The sequence below is a fragment of the Mytilus californianus genome, unplaced genomic scaffold, assembly GCF_021869535.1.
Source record: "Mytilus californianus isolate M0D057914Y unplaced genomic scaffold, xbMytCali1.0.p SCAF_4, whole genome shotgun sequence".
Lineage (NCBI taxonomy): Eukaryota > Metazoa > Mollusca > Bivalvia > Mytilida > Mytilidae > Mytilus > Mytilus californianus.
The window spans coordinates 40,787,373-40,807,915 of record NW_026262690.1 but is presented as its reverse complement, the minus strand read 5'-3'; the positions used below and the strand labels follow the sequence as shown (position 1 = coordinate 40,807,915).

The 20,543-nt window shown below is 34.0% G+C and overlaps 1 protein-coding gene and 1 long non-coding RNA gene across 2 annotated transcripts; one reads left to right on the top strand and one right to left on the bottom strand.

The window, feature by feature from the left end:
- Nucleotides 1-2,497: 2,497 nt before the first annotated feature.
- Nucleotides 2,498-5,643, top strand: LOC127738048 (tubulin beta-4B chain-like). Its single transcript, XM_052249129.1, has 4 exons — nucleotides 2,498-2,662; nucleotides 3,074-3,182; nucleotides 3,978-4,333; nucleotides 4,647-5,643. Exons 1-4 carry the CDS (start codon nucleotides 2,606-2,608, stop codon nucleotides 5,463-5,465), a joined length of 1,341 nt encoding a protein of 446 aa, XP_052105089.1. The 5' UTR covers nucleotides 2,498-2,605; the 3' UTR covers nucleotides 5,466-5,643.
- LOC127738059 (uncharacterized) lies at nucleotides 5,509-11,792 on the bottom strand. Its single transcript, XR_007999927.1, has 2 exons — nucleotides 10,658-11,792; nucleotides 5,509-6,989 (listed from the first exon to the last, which is right to left on the bottom strand). It is a non-coding gene; the product is annotated as an uncharacterized LOC127738059 (long non-coding RNA).
- Nucleotides 11,793-20,543: the final 8,751 nt, after the last annotated feature.

Below are 20,543 nucleotides of genomic sequence, written 5' to 3'. Positions count from 1 at the left end.
TGTATTTATATAAAGTGCAAGGATCTCATTTATTCGAATTTGTCTCTACATAAGTAAACTTACATACGATGGCATTTTTGGGGCGATATCGAAATTTAACAAATAAGCATTTATCATTCTTACTCAGGTCGGATTTTTTATATGGATTGATGGATATTTTTTCCCAAAACATCATGAACTTTCTTTTAGCGATTTATGGTTTAGGATATTCGCTCAGTTTTACTGTTGGGATATGATATATTTGCCGCTGAGTACTCATACATTTCTGGGACATGAGATGTGTCTATCTTTTTCGGATAAGGGGGACCTTCGTACAACCTAGTGATATGCTATTTTTTAAGAATATTTTTCGGAATATTTAAAATATGTTAAAAAAAATATTGGCTATCGGCTGAGACTTCTATATAGTAGCCTCAGATATCGTCAAGGTTACGATTCCGCCCTTTTGATTCGAATGGGGCAAAATTGATTAGTTATTTCCATTATTTATAACGTCGGCTATCTAATGAATATCTTACACACTCGTACATGCAAATAAATCTTTTATCAAACAAAAATGAGGACATACTAACTTCCCTCTTTAAATAAAAATAACGAATTTTATCCGAATATCTATAAAGCAAGAAACGAAAATTAACCGAAATGAAATAAATCATTTAACAAAGCATGTTTATCATTGTTTACTTTAATTGATACACTAACGAACATTCAAAGTAGTAATGCGGACAGGAGTTACTATAACTCTACTCACGGTAGGGCGGCTACTTTTCGATCCTGGAAGACTGAACGAACGGTTAAAGTCTCGGTCGGGTGGGGGACAGGGGGAGCTTAATAATGTAATAAGTGGTAGGGACATGTAATAGCTAGATCACTTTTCTGCTTCATGATATATATGATAAAGTCGAGAAATGAAGGATAAAATATGACAAGGTTGCTGATTAAATCATAAGTATCTAAATTTAAACGTATCAGTGTCGATTTTTTTTTCACCGATGCAATAAAAACCATGTTATTTGTCAAAACTGTTTATCTCTCCATGTAATAGCGTAATATTGATAGCTTCAGGCATTTGTTTTGCGAAAAATATATGATGGGGTATGTATTTTTGTTATTCAAAATATATGAAAAGGCGAGATTGTGGATGTTTAAGCTGCTCACCCCTACCACAAAACAAGCCGGGTTGTGATGTTCCCCTCCCGGGGTTAAAGTAAGCTAACAAAGACGGGCCGTCACGTGTCACTAAAAATTAAATATTTTCTGTTTAGTTTTCTTTTATTATTATCATTATCATATTTATAATAAAAAATCAAACTTCAACTTCATGTATCATTTTAAATAAAGAGCTGCGCCATGAGCGCATGATACGCCCGTCGCTTTTTCAAAGAATAAAAATCCATAACTCCTCAATGTCATATCAGAAATTTATAATTTTTTTAGTTATTGTCCGAAAAACAGGAAAATCAATCCTTTTTTATGAATAAAATCAAATTACTCTGAAACGTAAAATCTAAAATTTATAAAAATCGAAAAGGAGCTCACGTCAATAGATATAAGCAATTCACCAAAGTTTCATGAAAACTGCTCAAAGCATTTTTGAGTTATAGTCCGAAAACTGGAAAATCCCCCTTTTTTAATGAATAAAACCCCAATACTCGGAAACGTAAAATCTAAAATTCATAAAAATCGAAAGGGAGCTCAAATCAATATATATAAACAATTCACCAAAATTTCATGCAAATTGGTGAAAGCGTTTTTGAGTTATTGTCGGACATGTTGACGACGGACGGACAGACAGACGAATGGACGGACGGACGGACAGACAGACGAATGGACGGACGGACGGACAGACAGACGAATGGACGGACGGACGGACGGATGGACAACGGTATACCATAATACGTCCCGTAAACGAGCGTATAATACTAATAAGGTAGGTCCCACAATGAAGGGGTGACACGCTTGGAATTTAAGGGATAAAAATTGGGGATGTGGGATTTAGGGAGTAAAAAGTGGGATCTGGGAAAAAGTTGGAATGGAAAATTTACAAAAATAGCGAGATTTAGGAAATGTGCCTTCGATCCCGTGTCTTAAGATCTACTGTTTTGATGAGGTTTTTTTTTTGGCAAATAGGTTTGCGTTTTCAATTTTCAATATAATCCGTTTTTACCGTTTAACTAAAGGAGATTTGTTGTTGATACCCATGTTCTCACTCTCATTCATACAGTAGATTATGACGTAAAGTTTATTGTTATCTTGACAACCATGAATTACAACTTTCACCGATTCTTCCGCACCGAATTTTTCTATTTTATTTATTCTTCGGTTTAGATCCATTATGTATCAATCAATTGCTTCTACACAACTTTAAAATAAATATCTTAATTGAAAGTTACTATATTTCAGCTATTTTAAAGAAATAGAGCCATTGTTTAAAATTAAAATAGTCCTCAAAAAATAATTAACCAATCGAACTTTTAATTCGATCGGAATTATTCAGGTTGTGCATCGGCTTTGGTATAAATCTTGCGCGCGCCCGGTTCAACCGTAGGCAAGTAGAATTCAAAGTTCCAGCAAAGGACACACATTACAAACAAATTAAATCAAAATGAGGGAAATCGTACACATTCAGGCTGGACAGTGTGGAAACCAGATTGGTGCTAAAGTAAGTCTTTTTATTCATATCTTTATTGCTGAGAAAAGTGAAATATAATGCGCAAAATTACTTTCACGCGTTGCGCATTCTGATTCAAGACATACTAAGTATATTCCAATATTTATTCGAGACAAAATTGACCAACTACATTAACACATTCAATATTCAGAATTTATTTTATTATTCTTTTGAAAATTTTCAAAATGTTGCCTTATTATTTATATTTTAAGTTGGTATTGATTTTTATAAATCTTTCAAGTTGTCTAGTCTATAGTATGACATGTTAATGAGGTTTGTCTGGACGAATTCCAAACTTAATTTTTCTTAAAAAAAATTTAACTATGCTTTTCTGAAGGATCGACAAATGTTTCTACACATGTATTCTATACATTGATGTACATGTACATTATTTACTTTCAGTTCTGGGAAGTCATCTCAGACGAACACGGAATCGACCCCACAGGAACATACCATGGTGATTCAGATCTGCAATTAGAAAGAATAAATGTATACTACAATGAAGCCACAGGTGTGTAAATAGCAAGAGGTGTTATGTCAAATTAATAACTTTTAAACACTGATTTTTTACTACAGTGTTGACCTGAATATTGATAAGTTATTGGAATAGAATTATACATTATAATATAAAATTTTTCATTATTTATTTCTGACAATGAAATTAAATCAAATATTTTTATTGAAGCTAAAGTTATCATTTAAAGTTTCATCAAACACCAAAATAAAAAAAAAAATCTTAGTGGTTACCTCCCTTGGACCATATTTCATGAACAAATTTGTCATGTATAACTACAAGAATAAATACAAATATGCAAGTTATTCAGAAATTGATATGATAGAAACATGCACATTTAAAATTAAATTTTAATCTGGTTGCTTACCTGGAGGAAGATACAAAAGTGCTCTTATTATATAAATCCATTTCTCTAAGTTCAAAAATGAAATTACAAAACATTATATATATTGAAAATATATTATATATTCAGTGAATAATTCACTCCTATCACAATAACAAAAAAAAAACCTTATTGTTTCAATGATTGATTTAGTTTCTTAAGTGACAAAAGGAAAGTAATTAATGTTGTGTCCTTGTGTATTAACTATTATAGCTACAGTATTTGATTTTTTAACCACACGTTAGTGTAAATATTGTAAAATCTTCACTTGGCCTGTGCAAATTTTCTTCAGTGTAATGTACAAAATATATTCTGCTAAAATAATATCTTGTTGATACATTGTATATGTGTTATGTTTTTAACTATATTACAGATGAGTATTAAACATCTGAAATATTTTTGGTTTTCAGGAGGCAAATATGTACCACGTGCAATTTTGGTCGATCTTGAGCCAGGAACTATGGACTCTGTCAGATCTGGTCCATTTGGACAAATTTTTAGGCCAGACAATTTTGTGTTCGGACAATCAGGTGCAGGCAACAACTGGGCTAAGGGACATTATACAGAAGGTGCCGAATTAGTAGATTCAGTATTAGATGTTGTGAGGAAAGAAGCTGAGAGTTGTGACTGTCTTCAGGGATTCCAACTTACACATTCTTTGGGAGGTGGAACTGGATCCGGTATGGGAACCCTCTTGATCTCCAAAATCAGAGAAGAATACCCAGACAGAATCATGAACACCTTTTCAGTTGTACCATCACCCAAAGTAAGTATTTGATTAATGATTTGAATGTAAATCCGACATAAAAGTTTACAGGGAGGATTTTGATATTTCTATTTAAATGATTTCAGTTATTTTCCTTGTTGAATTTTTTGATGAAAGGAATACAATGTAGATTTAAAAACTAAACGGCTCAACAGCACATTGTAATGTTGTGTAATTCAGTAAGATACTATCGGCAGTAAACCTACAAAAAAAGAGCTGCACTATCATCTGACTTGGGAAACATGCCATAGATTTGATATTGTAACTTTATTGGAACAGGTGACTAATGATTTTTTCTCTTTTATCTTTTTAGGTATCAGACACTGTTGTAGAACCATACAATGCCACCCTCTCTGTCCATCAGCTGGTAGAAAACACTGATGAAACATACTGTATTGACAATGAAGCTCTTTACGATATCTGCTTCCGTACTTTGAAACTCACCACTCCAACATATGGCGACTTAAACCATCTCGTCTCTGCCACTATGTCTGGAGTTACTACCTGCCTCAGATTCCCAGGTCAATTGAATGCTGATCTCCGTAAATTGGCTGTCAACATGGTACCATTCCCACGTCTTCACTTCTTCATGCCAGGATTTGCCCCATTGACATCCCGTGGAAGCCAGCAGTACAGAGCCTTGACTGTACCAGAACTTACCCAGCAGATGTTTGATGCCAAGAACATGATGGCTGCTTGTGATCCACGTCACGGCAGATATCTCACAGTTGCTGCCATGTTCCGTGGTCGTATGTCAATGAAGGAAGTAGATGAACAGATGTTGAACGTACAGAACAAGAACAGCAGCTACTTTGTTGAATGGATCCCCAACAATGTCAAGACAGCTGTCTGTGACATTCCACCAAGAGGTCTGAAAATGTCTGCTACATTTATTGGCAACAGCACAGCCATCCAAGAATTATTCAAACGTATATCAGAACAGTTCACTGCTATGTTCAGACGAAAGGCTTTCTTGCATTGGTACACTGGTGAAGGTATGGATGAAATGGAATTCACAGAAGCTGAATCCAACATGAATGACTTGGTCTCAGAATACCAACAGTACCAGGATGCCACTGCTGAGGAAGAAGGTGAATTTGAAGAGGAGGAAGGAGAAGGAGAAGAAGCTTAAAAAGTGACAATCTCTTGACTACAATTATATTCTTGTTAATTTATTTTGTTATTGGACCTACCACAGTAAAGTTCTACGGGTTAAAAATACTCAAAAAAGCATAGCTATGGACAGTATTAGAATGTTTACAGAAATCCAACATTGTAAGACCAAATAAAAGTAATGACCACAAACTAAACTTGTATAACATGGCAAAATTTATTTATGTAGTCCTAGAAATATTGAATTCTGATTGAAATACAGATCCTGTGTCCATGTTTTCTTACAAAGATCTGACAAATTGACAATGCTCTGTCTAGTTTCTTTTTTAAAGGCCTTTCATGATCCTGGTTTTGTTTTCAAAAAATTTAAGGCTGAAATTTCACTGGTTGATGTTGTAATAAAATATCAACAGAAAATGGAAGGGAGCTTTGTCAGATCCTTGTAAGCAAAGTCTGAAAAGAAATGAAGGCCAGGCCATTAGACAATTTTTTCTTGAAAGGTTATGTTCTTGGTGTGGTTTCAATATTTCCTTGGAAGTTGTTTGCATAGCCCTTTCCAGATTCATGGAATTTTAATCCAAAAAATTAAATTTTGAAGAAGGTATATTCCCTTGTTGGGAAGTAAAACTACTTCACGGCAATCAAGAGGCGTCGATTAGGTTTTAATCCCTGTTGATTGGAAGATAATATTTGGTTTATACATGTATATATATAGAAGATGTTTTATTTCCGTTAAATGGGCTCTCAAAGAGTATATTACAATATGAATATATATAACAAGAATTTACATGCTGAAATGTTTCGCCTGCAGTACTTATCATGGTTTAATTTATGTTGAAATAAAATTGAGAATGGAAATGGGGAATGTGTCAAAGAGACAACAACCCGACCATAGAGCAGACAACAGCCGAAGGCCACCAATGGGTCTTCAATGCAGCGAGAAACTCCCGCACCCGGAGGCGTCCTTCAGCTGGCCCCTAAACAAATATGTATACTAGTTCAGTGATAATGGACGTCATACTAAACTCCAAATTATACACAAGAAACTAAAATTAAAAAATATACAAGACTAACAAAGGCCAGAGGCTCCTGACTTGGGACAGGCGCAAAAATGCGGCGGGGTTAAACATGTTTTTTGAGATCTCAACCCTCCACCTATACCTCTAGCCAATGTAGAAAAAACAAACGTACAACAGTACGCACAGTAAAACTCAGTTTAAGAGAAGTCCGATGTCAGAATAGGAAACAAAAGAAAATAAACAAAATGACAATAATACATAGATAACAACAGACTACTAGCAGTTACTGACATGCCAGCTCCAGACCTCAATTAAACTGATTGAAAGATTATGTCTTCATCATATGAATATCAGGCACAATCCCTCCTGTTAGGGGTTTAGTATTATACCATCATAAAATATATGAGAAGAACATAACCCGTGTCATGCCAACAACTTGTTTTTAGAATAAATATGTTTAATTCCGATGCAAAGACCCTATAAATGAATCAATATTAAAGCCAAAATATGCAATCTTTAATGACCTGACTATGGCAAGCCGTTGTGGAATTTATTCCATATTTATTAATATTAAAAAATCATTTATTAATATTAAATATTATTTTTTAATATTAATAAATCGATTTTTTAATATTAATAAATAGGTAATTATACGACCGCAAAAAAATTTTGTGGTCGTATATTGGTATGACGTTGGCGTCGTCGTCGTCGTCCGGCGTCGTCGTCCGAATACATATTGGTTTTCGCACTCTAACTTTAGTTTAAGTGAATGGATCTTTTTGAAATTTGACCATAAGGTTAAATACCACAAAAGGAAGGTTGGGATTGATTTTGGGGGTTATGGTACCAACAGTTAAGGAATTAGGGGCCAAAAATGAGCATTTTCTAGTTTCCAGACAATAACTGTGGAACGGTGTATGGATCTCTCTGAAATTATACTACAAGTTTCCATACCACAAAGGGATGGTTAGGATTTGCTTTGGGGGGTTATGGCTCAAACCGTTTAGGAATTAGGGGCAAAAAAGGGGGAAAAACAAGGTTGTCCTGGTTAATGGACAAATACTTTAGTACAAAACATAATTTAAAGCAGTGTAAGGGAGATAAATCAAATACATCATTGAAATTATCTCCCTTACACTGCTTTTAAATTATGTATAAAGTAATGGTTAATGAACAATAAAGATAATCTAAAACAGTGTAAGGGAGGTAATCCAAATACAACGTTTTGGCTACTTCCCTTACACTGCTTTTAAATTATGTTTAAAGAAATGCATATTTATAAAGGAAGACCAGTAAAAATATCTGCAAATGTTTTCATCTTTTTTTTTTACAAAAAAATCCATATGAAAGATTTGACACTATATTTTTATTAATTCTATTATAAAATAGATTAAGTTAGCACTATGGTAAATTTAAATGGGTAATTATGGTTGCCATCTCCATTGGAAATTTGAATTGAGATTATGACCATATCTTGAGGGAAAGAATTTTTTTGGGGGAAAAAGGGGGGGGGGGGGGATAAAAAGAAATTGTGGGGGGCCAATTTTTTCTCATTTCAGATTTCAGAAATTAAAAAGAATTATTCTTCAAATATTATTTTTTTTTCAAATTTCAAATATTGAAAAATTTCAAGAAGTAATCTTTAATTGCACAGTATGGCGCATTAGATTTGTAAAATCTTTGATCACATTTATTTATTTGTTATGCCGAATCTAACAGTGTATTTAGATTTTTAATTTTGGGTCCAGTTTTCAAATTGGTCTACATTAATGTCCAAAGGGTCCAAAACTAAACTTTGTTTGATTTTAGCAAAAATTGAATATATGAGGTTCTTTGATATGCTGAATCTAAACATGTATTTAGATTTTTGATTTTTGGCCCAGTTTTCAAGTTGGTCCAAATTGGGGTCCAAAATTAAACTTTGTTTGATTTCAACAAAAATTGAATATATGGGGTTCTTTGATATGCTGAATCTAACCATGTATTTAGATTTTTTATTTGTGGACCCCGTTATCTAATTGGTTCATAATGAGGTTAAAAGGGTCCAAAATTAAACTTTGTTTGATTTCATCTAAAATTGAATTATTGGGGTTCTTTGATATTCCAAATCTAACCGTGTATTTAGGTTTTTAATTTTGGGTCCTGTTTTTTAAATTGGTCTACATTGAGGTCCAAAGGGTCCAAAATTAAACTTAGTTTGATTTTAACAAAAATTGAATTCTTGGGGTTCTTTGATTTGCTGAATCTAAACATGTGTTTAGATTTTTGATTATGGGCCCAGTTTTCAAGTTGGTCCAAGATAGGGTCCAGTATTTAAACTTTGTTTGATTTCAACAAAAATTGAATATGTGGGGTTCTTTGATATGCTGAATCTAAACATGTATTTAGATTTTTGATTATGGGCCCAGTTTTCAAGTTGGTCCAAATTGGGGTCCAAAATTAAACTTTGTTTGATTTCAACAAAAATTGAATATATGAGGTTCTTTGATATGCTGTATCTAACCATGTATTTAGATTTTTTTATTTGTAGGCCCCGCTATCAAATTGGTTCATATTGAGGTCAAAAGGGTCCAAAATTAAACTTTGTTTGATTTCATCGAAAATTGAATTATTGGGGTTCTTTGATATGCCAAATCTAACCGTGTTTTTAGATTTTTAATTTGGGTCCCGGTTTTTAAATTGGTCTTCATTGAGGTCCAAAGGGTCCAAAATTAAACTTAGTTTGATTTTAACAAAAATTGAATTCTTGGGGTTCTTTGATATGCTGAATCTAAACATGTGTTTAGATTTTTGATTATGGGCCCAGTTTTCAAGTTGGTCCAAGTTGGGGTCCAAAAATAAACTTTTTTTTATTTCAACAAAAATTGAATATATGGGGTTCTTTGATATGCTGAATCTAACCATGAATTTAGAATTTTTATTTGTGGGCCCCGCTATTAAATTGGTTTATATTGAGGTCAAAAGGGTCCAAAATTAAACTTTGTTTGATTTCATCAAAAATTGAATTATTGGGGTTCTTTGATATTCCAAATCTAACCGTGTATTTAGATTTTTAATTTTAAGTCCCGTTTTTTAAATTGGTCTACATTAAGGTCCAAAAGGTCCAAAATTAAACTTAGTTTGATTTTAGCAAAAATTGAATTCTTGGGGTTCTTTGATATGCTGAATCTAAACATGTGTTTAGATTTTTGATTATGGGCCCAGTTTTCAAGTTTGTCCAAGTTGGGGTCCAAAATTAAACTTTGTTTGATTTTAACAAAAATTGAATATATGGGGTTCTTTGATATGCTGAATCTAACCATGTATTTTGATTTTGGACATTGGACCATAATAGGTAAATTAAAAAAATTCAAGTTCTTAGACCACATTCTTTCTGTGTCAGAAACCTATGCTGTGTCAAATATTTAATAACAATCCAAATTCAGAGCTGTATCAAGCTTGAATGTTGTGTCCATACTTGCCCCAACTGTTCAGGGTTCGACCTCTGCGGTCGTATCAAGCTGCGCCCCAGCGAAGCATTTTATTTTTAATATTAATAAATGGGTTTTATTTATTAATATTAAATATTCAATTTTTAATATTAAATATTCGATTTATTAATATTAAAAAATAATTTGTAATATTAAAAAATAGATCCTATTTATTAATATTAAAAAATCATTTTTTAATATTAATAAATCATTTTTTAATATTAAAAATTCATTTTCTAATATTAATAAATGGTCTTATTTTTTAATATTAAAAAATGAATATTTAATATTAATTATTCAGCTTGATTTTTTAATATTAAAAAATCATTTTCTAATATTAATAAATAATAATCATCATTTAAGCGTTTGACAGATAAATGATTGGTTTGCCTTATATTAAACGCTAAGGTAACATTGATGTTGATTTTTTAATATTAAAAAATCAGCGTATTATTTAATATTAAAAATTCATTTATTAATATTAAAAAATCAGACTTAATATTTAATATTAAAAAATGATTTTTTAATATTAATAAATGATTTTTTAATATTAAATATTCATTTATTAATATTAAAAAATGACAGTATTTTTTAATATTAAAAATTCGATTTATTAATATTAAAAAATGATATTGTAATATTAAAAAATCATTTTTTAATATTAATAAATGATTTTTTAATATTAATAAATAGGGAATAAATTCCACAACGGCTTGCCATACCTGACAACAGTATCGAAACTATATCCCTTCTTAATAAGTCTGTTTAAAGGTTTTGTTAGCTTTTGAGGTGAATACTGACATTTTTGTGCTTTGTAAAGAATATTGCCATAATACCATAAAAGATTGGATGTGAAATACCCGAACGTATAAGATGTCTGCATGTTGAGTTACATTTACGAATGATGTCCTTATACCGATGATAAAATTTAGTAAATGTTTTGACTAGTTTGTGATATCGAAAACCCTGGTGTTATAATTTTTCAGTCTGCAGTATGAGAGTTTTACTACAAGTATCACTTAAACTCGACATTATATGTGATCAAGGTCAGATGAACCCTGCTAGAGAGACATGTGCATTGTGCACCTTACAATCATACCATGTTCCAAATAAAGTAAGTCTATATTGTTTGTAGTGTCTGAGAAACAAACGTTATGAAAATTGAATGTTGAACAATGAACATTAAAAAAGAGATTAATATCAGATTGACCCTGCCAGACATACATGTACACCAAATATAGTTGTCCTGTTGCTTATAGTATACGAGAATTAGACAATCATGAATTAGGTCAATGACAGATAGATCTGTACACCTTACAATCAATACATTCGCCAAATAGAGTACTGCTCATAGCAGTCAAACATGGAAATCTTTTAATTACAATCATTCCAAATATAGTGAAACAGACCAAACCATAAAAATGAGGTCAAGGTCGAATGAAACCTGCCAGTTGGAGAAGTACACTAGTGTACGAATTTAGTTGACCTATTGCTTATATTATATGAGATACAGAATTGGCCACCGAAAACTGAACCTTGATAACTGATCTATGAAACGAGGTTGTGTGTACTTTCTGACGGACATGTAGACTGTATTTACATTGTGTCATAGATCAAATTTATTCGTTCAGTGTATGTTCACTTGTTTTTGTTAATATGTCTTTTGATTGAGTTAAGTCATTTCAATTGATATTTTATAGTGTGTCTTTCTATGTTGTGATGTTACACTATTGTTTCAGGTAGAGTGAAGGTTGGCGCCTATTAAAACGTTTAAACCCGCTGCATTTGTTTGCACCTGTCCTAAGTCAGGAACCTGATGTTCAGTGGTTGTCGTTTGTTGATGTGGTTCTCGTTTCTCGTTTTTTATATAGATTAGACCGTTAGTTTTCCTGTTTGAATGGTTTTACACTAGTCATTTTTGGGGCCCTTTATAGCTTGCTGTTCGGTGTGAGCATAGGCTCCGTGTTGAAGGCCGTACTTTGACCTATAATGGTTTACTTTTACAAATTGTGACTTGGATGGAGAGTTGTCTCATTGGCACTCATACCACATCTTAGATCTACTTGCAAGTATTCCATATACCAAATCGAAGTTATCCTATTACTCATAAGTGAGTATTTGACATGATGAAAAACTTGAGTATTTCTGGCAGTCGCTGAACCATGGAAATGAGTTAAAGGACAATGGACATATCACTGATGGAAACTTAGTTGTATAAGGCATCTGCATACAAGGTATGAATAGAACAGAATATTTTCACCAAATTAGAGCATACATCACTTAACAATATAATTTAAAACACCTTTTGCAATATAAAGCTTTATACAAATAGTTGACGCCGCCGGATAGTGTACTTTAAGAATTTCCAAAAATTCGTTCTTTGAAGGGCACCATGTTTTAGTTGTAGTTTCAGAATATCCAAGAAGTCGATACATGGATTTGTATTTTGACATTATTTTAATTATTTTAATACATATGGATGGGGGGGGGGGGGGGGTCCTTCATTTCTGTATTCTTTATATTTTAGGCCATTTTTCTCTATTTGTATTTTTTGCCCATTATTCTCTTTTTATATTTTAGCACCCCATTATTCTCTATTTATTTTTTTGGTCCATTTTTCTATATTCTTTAATTATTTTTTTTTTGCCCATTATTCTCTATTCTGTAACCCCCCATCCAGACCCTCATGTATGTTATTTGGAAGTCGAATTGTTTTGTCTTGCAGAAAATCAAATTATGAGTTTAATAGATATATAACTGAATACAAATTTAAGCAGAGATGGTATATAGCTATAATAGAAAATATATTTGTAAAAGCATGTTCGCCTCTAGTGCGGGAGCTCGTAGATTCGAAGATTTCTTCGAACCCCGGCCGGGTCAAACCAAAGACTTAAATATTGGTATTTGCTGCTTCTCCGCTAACCACCCGACATTGAGGGGTAAGAGCAAAGACTGGTCAGAATAATGTGACCGGGTATGGTTACCTGTCTTCCTGCGGACAATTACCTTATGAACTACTAGTAACACGTTTTAAATCCGGCGCGTGTCGGTCTCATACAAAGCAGGGTTCATATTCATATCTCACCGACATGTTCTCGTCCTGAATATGCATTTAATTTGTCACTGGACGTTAAACAGTCATCCTTCCATCCAAGCTAACCATGAGTATTTGTTTGTCCTTATGTCATAATTGGACACTGTAATTATGGGGGTTTCCTAGACAGGGACACTAATGTTGCACTGCATCAGGACACCTCAGAAAGTTGTTGCAAGAGTTGTATAACGAACCGAGAGTTTGGTAATCGCATTCCAACCGGACGCTCCACATTTAATAGCAACTGCCAGATATGAGAAATCTTAAGACTTGCCATATTTCTATATCCAATTCATACCTTGTGATGATTGGTGATAGATATATTTCCGTATTGAACTACGTTTCACGACAAGGATGTTAAATAAGATAGAAAAATATTGTAAACCTGTAAAGAAAAAGATTTTTTTTTTTTTTAAATAAACTAATGAAGATGATGATGATCTAAACGTTCTGCACGGCACACTTGAAATTGCCTTTGTTATAAAACTATCATAGCGAGTAAGTATTGTAAGTACAATTCATCAGAACTGCATGTAAGAACTAATTTGCATTGAAGTCTTTAACGAACTTTTTAAAGAAAGGTCTATACCAAGGGCAGTAAGTTTTTCTTAGCACTACGTATACATTTTAGGTGGTCATAAAACGATTCGTGCATCGAATTGGTTATGTTTTCATTCATTATATAGGGGAGACCGGTTAACATTAACTTCCTTAATGAGTTTGTCCACACACAAAAAAGAGACAAGACCGCCGTATCCCATTTATAGAGCAGCTATGCATCAAAAAGTGCTCTTAATTATAAGTTCAATGACGTGGCAGTACAACACAGGTTGTTATATATCAAATTGTTCGTTTTGATGTCAGGAATATGGAAACCAGTCTTGCCGGATCGAAAAAATGTGTACAATCTGAAATTTTGGGCAAAAACTGTAATTTAGATGAAAAAGTGCTGAAAACTGGAAAATCATCATAAAAAAATTTTTTTAGACCAAATTTCATGATTCGCATATTAAAATGTTCGTTTTAAAATATGCTAGCTAAGTAAAATAACATTTTTTTATCTCTATTCTTTTTATGTACTTTTTAAACGATTTTTTTGCTAAAAAAAATTCAGAAAATCTAAACTAAAAAAAATAAATTCCTGCATTAATCTGCAGACTCTAAATTTAGTAATTGCTCTTTCTGTCAAAAAAGACTATAAATCAAATTTGCATACCTATTTATATGTACTAGGTTTCATATTCATAGTGTAATATTAGGTCAATGTCATAATCATTTTATTAACATAAAAACATCAAAAGCCATGAAATTTAACAAAACATTATATCTGTAAAAGTTGCCAAATACTTGTTTTTCAACTCGGATGTCAAAGTCATTATCAGTACTAAGTAATTCCATCGCTTCAAATGTCATTGGGTTGTTACAGGTTATTTCATCCGCGATATCAGCAGATGCCCCACAATTACAAGCGGCTGTACAAGCTTGTCCAGTTTCGAGACAAGTGCAGCTCTCTGAACAATTATGTTCATCACATTCACAAATCAAATTGTTCAAAAGTTCCGGTGCTGCTGCAGGTTGGCTCACCAACCTCGGCATAACAGTGTCACAGTCAGTTTCAAGATCTCTTCTATATTATCCATACATAATAGGATCAATTTGCTCATGCATAGCAGCATTTGCAATACGCCAGATCTTCAACTGATAGATACAGCGCAACACATGAAGTTTGAAACTGTTTTCTGTTTGGGGAAGATTTTTGGCAGGTACGTTTTTGTCAGCCTTTTCACAACGCAAACTGTCCAGTGAAAAACAGTTTTTTTTACCATAAATATCACCCACAAAAGACATACAATGCTTAAATTAATCTGAAGTTAGATCTGAGGAACCCAATATTGCAAGACCATTATAAGAACCGGCTCTTTGTTTTAGCAGTCGAAAAGCTGACCTCTTTCCATGACTTGTGGTGTCACAACCAGTCAGACAGTACACTGGAAGAAGAATACGTTTTTGTGAAGGTGTTAATTCCTTAATTATATCATCAACTGAAATGTATCTTACTAAGCCAGCATGCTTACCTACTCTACCCATCAGAAGGTACACATTTTCAGCTACTTTTGATTGTCTGTGGTGTATAAGAAGCACCAGGACATCTGTATCAGGACTAGAGATAACTATTTTGTCAGTTGGTTGACTAACTGAATAGATAGCATGCAATACAATACGGGTATCGGCTTCCTTTTGGTTTGACCTGAGCTCTGCAACATTCGTTACTGATACATGTGTGACTTTTACAGTGTTGTGTCGACCTCCACCGCTGATCAGTAAAATTTATTCCTTTTGCAAACGAACTTTATTATTGGAAATGTAAGTAGCATAAAATTCATCCAGGTTTGCTTTATTTTTCTCCATTTCCTAAAAATTGCTTCCGATTTGAGGGAATTCTGATTTCAGGTCTTACCGGGTGTACTGCACTTACGATTCCAACAGTTCGTTTTTCCCGTGTCGGTCCTTTAATACTTTCCTCCAGATATCTATCAAATACTATATGTATTTGCGTAACAGGACGATCATTATTGCACTGCCGACTATGAGAAAAAATATAACAGTCAAAAAACCGTTTGGCCATGTCTTCAAAGGTTGTAGGTACCACTGTCCATGAAGGTGGATTTCTGTATGACCGCATGCCCATCATATATCAGTGCATTACAACAATGTATAGACGTTATCTTCTCCGACTGACAAACCCCCTCAAGACACTCCACAAATTGTGATTTAACGCATGCCGTCATTTTCCCATCATCTGTAAACATAATTAAAGACACTGGCACTCACTGGTGCGTTTTCGAAAGACATTTCTGTAGAAAGTGGAGTACTTTCTTTCTTGAGTTGACTGCAAGCAGACGCAAGAACATTATCTCACCGTCCAATACCGGTATAACAGAGGATTTCTTAATTTTAACCTTCTTTTTCATTTCGGTCATAGTTTTTACTGTAGATCCACCTAGGTAACTCTTCCGTTGCGTATTCATAAGATCAGTATCAATCAATCTTTCTTTTACAAACTTTTTCATCATAGCTAAACCAGTTTCAAGGACATTACCAAGACTGGTCTTAATACATTTTGGAGCCACAAAACCTGTTGCTATATTTACTAGATGTTCAGGAGCATCTGATATATCAAATGAATCAATGAATGCTGAATCAAAAAGTTCTTCATTCCAACGTTTCTGACAAGCATCCCCAGCTTCATGATAGATCTTGATCTTGTCTCCAGACTGACTGATGACATCTCTGAATCTGATACTGTACTGCGATTTAGTGGTCTTGCCATAAACCACCTAGTAAGCGCAGGACCTTTCATTGTCAAACCAATTATACCACCATTACCTTTAAAGGCTTTGTTCTCTGTTGTCTCAATGGTATAATCCATCCACACCGAATTAAAACGACCAGAAGTCAACTTTGCTGCAAACTAACCATCACAGAAATGTTTAGAAACATCCTCTGGAAGACGATTCATGAGTAATGTATTGACTGTCAAACAGCGAGAATAGTTTTTCCCATTTGAGGCAAACAGAAGAGGTAACAGCTCAACTTTCATTGCCTGGAAGACTTTCCAAATACCGTTCCTTGTAGAACTAATTAAGATTTTAATTGGTTGGAGTACTTCAGTTAGAAAATCATCCCAAAATTTGAATGTTGGAGATATGGCCCGACCCTCGGCTTTAAATCGATCACCCAAGGGCTGCAGCTTGTCTTCAATGTCGGTCTGTAGCAGAGACAAGAAATGATATACATCAGTTGATTCCAGAACTGCAGTTTCAAATTGTTGTATGATTTGTTCTAGGTCTGATGGGATTTGCTGTTGTGATCTTCTACACCAAAGGAAAAATCGGTAAAACAACCTGGCGTGTAGGGCTTCATCAACAAGCTTTAGACCACGCATAGCTCTGTCCAAATCCTTACCTGAAAGCATCGAGTTAACCGTTCCTGCGGCAAATACACCTGATTCACACAGCATCTGCCGAAGTCCTGCATCACCATTCTAATACCCAATACCTGAAAAAACTGTCATTAATAAATGCATTCCACCTTCACAAGGAATGACACCTTTAAGATCATCTGGTCTCACCCATGTAATTTCCAATGCTTTGGTAAGCAGCCCCATATAAAAAAATACAATCCAATGCTTCGTGTAGAGAGAGTGCCAAGCTCTCTGCACGTTAAGAACCCTTGTAACAACTCTTTGATGGGTCCTAGGTGGCCTGTTGCAAGGGAAAATTTCTGTCCCTATCCAATATACCTTCATTTTCCAGTGGCAGTCTAAATTTCCCCCGACCGTCATCCCGGACGGCCTCTAGCAACCAACAATCAATCATAAGAACTAAGAAAGCAGTTATTAAGCTATCATAACGACAAAAAAAAATAAGGATTTTGCAGGTTTTCTTATTTATTTATTTTCATATTTATTTATTTTTATGTAAAAAGGGAGTTTTTGAAGGAGAAAAACATCGATTTCCATTCTTTTTTTTACAGTTCATAATCTGATAAATTAATTTCGGTATTAAAATAAACATAATTGATACATTCCAACAGCTGAAATTGTCAATTTTTTCACAATTTCTATTTGTAAAAATGATCTTTTTGACCCATAACTGTCACTTGAAATTTCAAATTTTGGTTTTTAAAAATGTCTTTATATACCTTTTCATCGAAAAAAAATTTAATATATAGTCAATCCCAAATTGAGGTAAATTATATGGCCTTCCAAGTACCGTTTCGATTCCTAACATCACTGAAGAGACATTAATTGTCGAAATCCGGATATGGTGTACAAATTTTTGCACCTCATGTTTGCGGTATACCATCTTTTCCGCAAGTTTTTTGTTTTCTATTTGGTATTAGATTAAAATTAAGATCCATTTTGTTACATCTGTGATCCGTTTATTTGGCAATCGCCATGGCAGTCAGCAGGGTTTAAGAACATCCGTTGTTCGACCTGCTAGTCAAATGCGTTTTGTTAAAATATACTTTTTCACTTTTTGGTCTTTTGGAAAATGTTGTTTGTGCTGTATTTAGACCCCTCTACCAAGAAATTTGTTTTGCATGCACACGTATAAAAATTGCGGTTTTTATCCAACGCAATCATAGGTTTGAACGTTGTTTTCAATTTAGACTTGTATATATATATATATATATATAGTGGTCCTTTGTGGTAGCATATCATGCATATTTGAAGACTCAGTTTTTTGTTTTTTTTTTTGCACCAACAATGTAGATTTTCCCCATTTTTTTCATGTTTTAGGGACCAAAACTAGGTAAGCTTATTTTATTTGTCTAGTATAAGCTATTACAAACAATTTGGTGTTTTGATCCAGTAAATCGGACTAAAACTGACATTTTAATAAATTATTTCCAGTTTTCTGCACTTTTTGACTAAAAAAACGTGGTTTTTGCCCAAAAGCTCTCGTTGTGCACAAATCCACGCCCGGCAAGACCGATTTTCTGATTCCTGCCTTCAAGACGAACATTTTGATATGTCTTGCCAAATGTTGTACTGCCACGTCAAAAATGACATTTTTAACCGCTATCAGCTGCTCTACTTTACACTGCCCATTACGCTCCCGCTTCTTCTTGTATATGCAGTGTCTCATAAACTGATAAAACTTCCGTTTGATTTTAGTGTTCGATCTTTTTGTGGACCGGCAAAACTTTTATCCCACATTTATGTTTTGATTGCTATTTGCCTATCGATTCCTTAAAAGGCGTTTACTATACTGAGGGTTCAATTAGAAATTACCCAAATTAAAATTTCATATATTCGGTCAGGTGTAGAAAAAGGACGTGGATCAGAGAAGACATACAAGTTTATTATGACGTCAGATTTGATTTCGATTTGAGTCCAAAACATGTCCAAAGTCAAGAAAGAGCCTGTAGTTCAGCGGTTGTCGTTGGTTCATGTCTTTCATATTTGTTTTTCGCAAATTGTTTTGTTATAAATTAGGCCGTTAGTTTTCTCAGGAACATATATATACTGTTAGATATACTGTTCCCAGGTTTTCTCAATTGAATTGTTTTATATTTTTCATGTCGGGGCCTTTTATAGCCGACTATACGGTATGGGTTTTTCTCATTGTTGAAGGCCGTACGGTAGCCTATAATTGTTTAAATCCACTTCATTTGAACTTAAGTTGTCTCATTGGCAATCATAACACATCTCCTTATTTTTATATATTAATTATATTTGTGGATTTCAGTTTGCTTATCTTGAGATTAACAAGGAACGTCTATAGCCAAACCTAGTAACTTAAATCGAAATTCTGACAACACAATTTTGTTTAAATATGATTTCTGTTGTTGCTGTGAATATTTCCATTTTTATATGAAAATATAATATTAAAGGGCCACCAGGTCCATTTTTACTGTTTTATTCATGCAAGTTATTTTTATATTCGTGGCCTCAAACGTAAAAAAAGGGATTTATGAACAAAAAACAAAATATCTATGGGAACAGCTTGCCTAGGCGAGTGAAGCAAAGTTTCAAACAAAACAAATGATGGGGCAAATATGGACATATATCTAAATATCATTTTAAACACCAAAATTTCGGTGTAACGGACAACATCTTTCTAAATTGTCGTTCACATTACTATCTTGTGCGCAATCACTTTTCCATCCATTTCCACAGTCACGCCTCCGTCATTACAGCTGAACGGACGTGCTTGGTCAGCTCCACTTTACCCGCAATCTACGATGGTCGACTTCTGAACGATAACGGCTCAAAGACATACTACTTTTGATGACAGAAACCAATTCAACGCTGTACAGTCTGCATAAATGTCCGCGTCAGAATACACTCCAAAACCCATTGTGGATGGGGGGAGTGTTATACCGTTTGACGTCCGAGGGCCATGTATCTGTGGTGTGGGATAATGGACCGTCAATTCACCGTCTCACGACAGTTGTCCTGATAACTATTGCTGTCATCATTAATACTACGTCCTAGACTCATCGACCAGTACTTCATCATCGTGGTTGGTGGGCTGCATAGCTAACCTACCTGGCCCTGAAAACAGCCGTTGTGAAGAAGACCACTTCACCAAAAAAGTAACAAACAGAAAAAACATACGTAAAAAACCAAAATGACCGCCTTCTTTCCAACCAACTTTACGAAAAATAAATATTCCAATGCTCGCCAAACGCCCAAGGGCATCGAGCCGACCGTGCGAGGGCTTAACAGCCAGTCAATGTCGTTAAACACTCCTAGTAGGAGTAGTACTTTTCCATCAACCGTGGTTTTTTTTTTTAATTCGATCTTCAATTTTTGTTGCAGTTTCGTCAGCAGATCACGAATTATAATGACCAAACTTAATCTTGTCTAAACTTAACTTCTGAAGAGCGGACGATAAGTCTCTAGCGAAAATCAAAGATAGTTTTCCTGATTTACGAAGTGTATAGCTGTTGTTCCTTTTTTCAATAACTTAAAACTCGGAATATATGTAAGAGTCAAATCT